Source organism: Cotesia typhae, unplaced genomic scaffold, assembly GCF_013202065.1.
Source record: "Cotesia typhae breed Kobodo isofemale line unplaced genomic scaffold, CoteBio_Ctyphae contig_127, whole genome shotgun sequence".
NCBI classification, from domain to species: Eukaryota; Metazoa; Arthropoda; class Insecta; order Hymenoptera; family Braconidae; genus Cotesia; species Cotesia typhae.
Window position 1 is genome coordinate 27701 of NW_027423716.1, and position 7500 is coordinate 35200.

The 7500-nt window shown below is 27.5% G+C and overlaps 1 protein-coding gene across 1 annotated transcript; it reads right to left on the reverse strand.

Annotated features, from left to right (window-relative positions):
* Window positions 1-343: 343 nt before the first annotated feature.
* On the reverse strand, window positions 344-3622 carry Hook (hook microtubule tethering protein). The gene has a single exon (XM_074258359.1). The coding sequence runs from the start codon at window positions 3040-3042 to the stop codon at window positions 931-933; it is 2112 nt and encodes a 703-aa protein (XP_074114460.1). The 5' UTR covers window positions 3043-3622; the 3' UTR covers window positions 344-930.
* Between the last annotated feature and the right edge of the window lie 3878 nt (window positions 3623-7500).

A 7500-nucleotide genomic window follows, 5' to 3' on the forward strand; every position in this document is an offset into this window, starting at 1 on the left:
AAATTCATTTTCTTCTGTTGGCAAGATTTGGTTTCTATGACAAATAAAAACTCATAACCAAAATCCATTTAAATCGAAAATGATCAGTTCCAACTCTTGGTAGACTTAAAATGAATAATCCGCATACATCGCAGTCATCTTTTTGGGAGTGGTAATTGATCAGGTAACTGTTTAAAACCTCTTAAACGTCGATATCTAATAAAGATTCGATTTTCGACGACCGTACTGAACACAACCTGACTTGGTAAGAATATATAGTTCTTTTTTCAATGGGAAGTTGGAAAATTATAATATAATTTTTATTGACTACGCGAAAGTATTCAAGGTTTTTCGGTAAAATTGATTATTTTTTCAACGTTTTTTTGGTTTATCTTTTTCAAAAATATACAATTTTTGCAAATATTTTTACATAAGTATAATTAAATAACTAAGTGATTTTATATATTCTAGTGGAATTAACTTAAAAATCTAATCATAAATGAATTTTATTTAAAGGTAGTACCTCCACGAAAAGAATATTTCAAGAAACTTATAGAATTTTTTCTATTGAAAGATAAATAGATTAATAATTCATTACCAAAATTTCAGGTCAATTCACCGCACCGTTTTTAAGTAATTAATTTTCGAAATTGAATCTTTTACACGCAGAGGTATAGAGAGATGGTAAAGAGTAAGAAATCTTCCGTACCACTCGAGTGATGTAAATAGATTTCATACTAAATTTACCATCTCTGTATATCTCTATGTGTAAAAGATGCAATTTCGAAAATTAATTACTTAAAAACGGTGCAGTGAATTGATCTGAAATTTTGGTAATAAATTATTAATCTATTTATCTTTCGATAAAAAAAATTCCATAAGTTTTTTGAAATGTACTTTTCGCGGAGGTACTTAAATACATAAATATATTTTTTTGATTGTTCTAAAAATTTACTTTGAATTGAATATTGAATGATTAATAGTTCGTCGCACAGGAAATTGTCGTTGACGAGTCAAAAAAGAATTTCCTTGAGTAGAATTGAATATTAGAAGACGTTGATCTACTAGCTCTCGTTGACAAATAAATCCTAGGTGATAAAATGCTGATATTATCAATTTTTCTTCCATTTCGCTTAGTAATTTAAATTCGTTTAAAGATTGTTTCATGTTATCAATAATCTTATGTTTCTCAATTATTTGATTACGTAGTAACAACATTTCACACGGATAATTACTTTGCCGAGGATCTATACTTTTAATAACAGTTTTCGCTTTCTCAATATACTTTTTATATCGTTCCTCTAAAGCAGTGATCTCGAACTCTTTGTGCAAGATATTATCTTGAAGATTAACAATTTTTTGTTTCAATGCTTGAATAGCTGCTTCTTTCTCTTCTAATTGTACAATTAATTGATCACGGTCGATTGCATACAATTTGCTTTCATTTTGTAATTGCAAAATCTTTTGTTGTAAATTGCTGTTATCAGCTTTAGTATTTTCACTATGGTACTCAGTAAGATGTTCCAGTTTTGTTTCTAATTCCATTATATATCGATTGGCTTCATCATTTCGACTTTTAAAGGTATTCAATTCTTTTTCCGAATTATCAAGTAAAGCTTGTACAGTAGGTAGTTTTTCAATATGTCCTAACTGCTCCAATTTAAGTAGCTTGTTTTCATTTTCTAAACTTAGTAATTTTTCTCTCATTTCAGCAAATGATAAATCGGTATTCGAAATAGCATGAACTGAAGTAGGATTTGCATTATCAATTGTTTGTAATTGTGTATATTTCAATTCTTCATTACTTTCTTTTAAATAATCACGTTCAACAATCAATCTTTCTTTCTCACGCTGCATTGACCTTAACTCAGTTTCTAATTTTTTCGATTGAAATTCAAGTTTATCATATTTTGTAATTTGTTCATTGAGCTTATGATAACATTCTGATAACTGTTGCTTACACAACTCTAAATGATTTCGAGCAATCAATGATTTTTTTAATTCTTCTTCGTAGTCTACTTTTAATTTCGTATATTCTGCGCTTTTATCTTCTAAAATACGTAGTTGTCGTCTTAAATCACTCATATCTTCCAATTTTTTTTTGTATGAATCAATAGTTAGTTCATATTTAACTACTTTATCAGCAGTCTCACGCAAAGCATCAATTTCATCTTTCAATGTATTGGCTTCATCAGCTATTTTTTGAAGTTCCTCTTGCTTTGATTGCAATTCAAATATTTCTTTTTCTAGTGATTCTGTCCTCAGTCGATAGTCATCTCTAGATGTTTCTATTTTAAAAATTTCTTCTTTTAAAGACTCAATTTGCTTTCGTAGCCCTGAATATTTCAAACTTGGAACGGAATGTTCTGAATTTTCTGATTCTTCTAGATATTTTTGTAATTTCTTATTTTCAGAAATAAGTAAAGCTTTTTCTTCTTGTAATAAAGATAATTGTTGATCAAGCTCGTGGCATCGTTGACCTAATTGATCCTTTAAATCTATAGTTGCTTGTAGATCTTCTAATAATTTTTGATTCGATCCATTGTTGATATCGATTGAATCAAAGTTTAAGCTCGCTCCGAGATTAAGGCGTGAACCATGTAAGCTATTATCCAATTCTTGTATATTTTGCATGATTGCTTGTTGGACTGTTTCTTCCATTTTCATAATGGATGTTATATATTGTTGTTTTTGCGTACAATTTATAGCACAACCAAGAACTAATTGTAAGAGCTTTTTGAGTTCATCAAAATCATTATGTTCTCCTATCTTTGAAGAGTTAGGTTTGATAAATCCAGATAAAGGTTGACTCAAAAATTCACTATAGTACTCGATGATGGCTTCGACAATTTTTTTTAAATTGCTTACTCGAAGTCGCCAGTTTGTTCCAATATTTGTTTTTATTTTCGATTTCCAACTTGTACTAAACCAGTCAGGATCAATTTGATTCAGTGCTTCTGAAATCGCAACTCCATCGCTAAGATCTTCTGGCGATGAATGCCCAGCAACAAGATCAAATGTATTTAACCATTTGATTAAACTTTCCAGTTGATAATTGCTCATTTTTTTTTACTTTTTTTTTGTATTTAGATTAAATTTATTTATATATATAAATATATATATTTATTTAGAGTCCAACTTATTCTCAATAACACATATATTATTATGATAGTTCTGAATTTACTGATCACTTTGGTATAAAATAATCAAACGATCGATGTAGAAATTAGACACAGGAAAACTCTTTCGAACTTTCATAATAATATTAAAAAACTAATAAAAATAATAAACTTGATTCACGCATACACTATACTTAGAATATATTTTAGATGTAAAGAGTACATTACAGTTACATTTACTAAAATTTATCACTTTGACAGCTGTGTTTTTAGTGCTACACTCTACTTATTCTACTTCACTTTTTAATCTTTAGATTAACACATTTATGTAGTTTATTTGTATCATTCACAGCTTATGCTAGTATTTGTGATAATAGATATATCTGTTATACCTATAAATAGATATTGGATGTGTTCTGATCTACACTGTGACCACTATAAGATCTGACTTGAATTTAGTGTATTGCGGTGTCATTCTTTTTTTTTTTTTTTATATTGCAGCTGGTTACTTAAGTGGTTACTTTGTCAAATCGAACGCACCAGTATATATATATGTATACATACTTATACCTTTGCGGTACCGCCATTTTCAAATAAAATCTGATTATCTCATTTCGATTTTGAAATCAAATAAAGTAATAAAGGTTTCTGAAAAATAACATACAACTCACTATTGCGGAAGCTTTATTACAGTTTATTTCAAAATTTTTCCAAAAAATCAATAGAAAAATAAAAATTCGGAAAATACATTTTCTACGACCTCCCTTTAAGATCAGACTACGACCGAGAAAAATATATATATATATATATATATATATATATATATATATATATATATATATATATATATATATATATATATATATATACTAGCTGACCCGGCAAACGTTGTTTTGCCATATGAATTATTCTAGTGCATGAAAATATACCTTATTTATTGTAAGTGTGCGCGTATGTGGTATATGAGTGAAGATCTTAATAAAACGTAAAATACTCATTCTTAGGACGATTTCTAAGGTTAAGTTCTAAGCTGTCGGTTAGTTATTTAATGAAAGCAATTCAAAAATTTTCGAAACTCGATAAAATTTTCACTTTTATCGTATTCCCGTGCAATAACAATTAAATGCGATTTTACATTCAATTTGTGTAAATCGGATCTGAAAGCTTATATAATAAGCTTTAGTTTGCATACTTATTCATTTTTTCAAATTAAATAGTTTAGGGACGACAGCAATTTAGACATTTTTGAAAATCGCAGAAATTTTCACTCTTATCATATTTTCATGGAATAACAATCGAACACGTTATCCTCTCGAGTTCCTGTAAATTACATCTGAAAGCTTATTAAGCAATCTTTAATTTGCATATTTATATATCTTTTTAGATTAAAGAGTTTATGAATGACAGAAATTTGAATTCTTCTAATTCCTCAAAATTTTGAACTTTTACTGTTTCATCGCGAAATGATTTCTGAATGCGATAATTTGTAAAATTTTTGTAAATTGCACCTCAAAGCTCATTAAATAAACTTTAATTTCCATACCTCACTATCAGTCTAGACCAAAAATTTCCTACACTATCAGACAGATCTAATGAAATTATACTTTTGCATTTGTTTTGATGTCATTGTTTTATTGTAACAGAAGTTATATATTATGATCAATATTATATTGCAAAAAATTTATCTTTGTTATTTAAGTAATCTACTCCCATTTTGGCTGCCGAATGGTCTTTTATTAATTTATTGTAACTTTTTTTTTAAATTGTATATACAACGAATTCTGAAACTATTAGTCAACAATATTAATCTTTTTGTGCAATGGAGTATACAATTTTTTTTTGTAAAAATTGTGGATTATAAATGTATTAAATATTATAAATGTTGGATCATAACAAAGATACAGTATTACTGTATCATTAATGTTGGATCATAACAAAGACACAGTAATACTGTACCTTCAATATTTATGATAAGTTTGATTAAATTAATTATATATATGAAAATTTTACATTTTTTCCTAAATAACTTTTGAACAAATTTATAATTTTGTTTTAATGTTTACTTTTAAAATGTATTTGAAAAATTGCACTCGACGAAACTTGCTATTATGCTCCTCCCAAGCGGAGTTGGCAAACCGAAACCCTATTGATCAGCTATTGACTGGGGTTAGAATATATAATATTCTATTAAAAAATAGGGGTTGATTGTAGAAGGGTGAAAATTGAGAGTAATATGAATTTTTTTTATTCTAAGTCATGACAAAATAAAAATATAATACTTGCCAGAAAAATTAAAGTTCATACTAAACAAATAAAAAATAGGGGCCGATTGTAGAGGGGTGAAAAATTAAGAGTAATATACAATTATTTATTCTAAGTTTACAATTAACAAATAAAAAATAGGGGTTGATCGTAGAGGAATGAAAATTTAGGATTGTATGTATATTTGTATGCTGTATCAAAAAAAAATAAAAACTAAAAATTTTATCTAAAAAATTAAAAAAAAATTTAGGGGTGGACTACCCTTAACATTTAGGGGGATGAAAAATAGATGTTGGCCGATTCTCAAACCTACTCAATATGCTCACAAAATTTCATAAGAATCGGTCAAGCCGTTTCGGAGGAGTATGGCAACGAAAACTGTGACACGAGAATTTTATATATTAGATATATGGGGTATTCCATGCCAAATCACCGAGTTTTTTTTTCGACCCCTTTCGATTTGGCTAAAAATTTGGTATTATTTTCTACCCGACCAATAATATTTTTCTGAATTTTTTCAGATTTTTTTACCCAACCCAAAAAAAGTTACGAATTTAAAAAAAAACGCTCTTTTTTTTTTCAAATTGCTATAACTTTGACACAAATTGACCTTTTGGCACTTTTTTTTGTTTATTCTTGTTTTTAAATGTAGTTTTTAGAAAAAAATTCAAACAAATTTTCAGAAGTAAAGAAAAATAAAATATTTTAGTTTTTTCAAGAAAACCATCATTTTTTCGAACTTCGACACTTTGAAATTTTAATTTTTTTGTCTCAAAAAAAACTTCAACTAAAACGGTATTTAACTCCACTGTTCATATTTTTTGCCCACTTATTCTTCTAATTTTTTTTTCGAATGAAAAAAAAATTTTTTTCAAATTTTGCTTATTTTCTTAAACTTTTCACTAAAAAGATTTTGGTTGGCTTTTATAACCTCAAAAGTAAAAAAAATTTAAACTACAAAAAACATAAACTGTATTAATAAGAGTAAAATTATTGTATTTAACTTCAAATATTTTTTTTTGGTAAAGTATTCTCAATTTTTTAGTTTTGTCTTTTTCCGCGAAATAGTTGCTTTAAAAACTTTTTTATTTAACGAATTTGTTACCAACTGTTCGTATTGTCAACAGTAGAAGAAAATTTACCATTGATAATGTAGGTAACTTCTCATTGTTTTTTAAATCTTATTAAAGTTATGTTTTTGAATGACATTAGTGTTTTTATCGCACTTTGTTGAAATTGATTTCTTTTATCGAAGAAAATTTTACTGGAATAACGATCAAGCGACGGCTTACACTGTAGTTATTTATTATAAAAAAGATAATGAACTGAGGCATCAGAGTATGGCGATTATATCTGATTGTTTAAATCATGATGCGATTTCTGTTCATCTTTACTCTGGGATCATCATTGATTTCATTAAATCTCTGTCTTCTGACGTTTGTAAAATCTTTTTTTTCTCAGACGGCGCGCCTCAACAATATAAGAATTTCAAACATTTTGTTAATTTATCTCATTATAAGGAAGATTTTGCAATAACAGTCGAGTGGAATTTCTTCGCTACGGTACACGGCAAAGGGCCATGTGATGGGATAAGTGAAACCTTAAAACGAATGGCCGCACGTGCTAGTCTACAGTTGCCACCTCATCTACAGATATTAACACTGATACAATTATTTGAGTGGTGTTTAATTAACTTACCAAATATAAATATTAAGTTCTCAAAAATTGAAGAGTATAATTCAATGATAGAACAACTGGAAGAACGTTTCAAAAGTGCTAAACCGATACTAACAACACAAAAATTCATCAAATCACACCGTTATTTTGAATTCTGTTATGGAGATAAAGTCTTTTATTTACTTCATCACAAAAATCCAAACAACACTGTGTGATCAAGAAACCGAGGAAACAATCGCTGAATCAACGCAAATAATTAGAATATTGAGATTGTATAAATTATAAAACACTATACTTAAATAAAATAATTTAACTCTTATTAATACAGTTTATGTTTTTTGTAGTTTAAATTTTTTTTACTTTTGAGGTTATAAAAGCCAACCAAAATCTTTTTAGTGAAAAGTTTAAGAAAATAAGCAAAATTTGAAAAAAATTTTTTTTTCAATCGAAAAAAAAATTAGAA

Bases quoted from the DNA above. Each gene is read 5' to 3' on its own strand.
- Hook (XM_074258359.1), bottom strand. From the start codon at position 3,042: ATGAGCAATTATCAACTGGAAAGTTTAATCAAATGGTTAAATACATTT.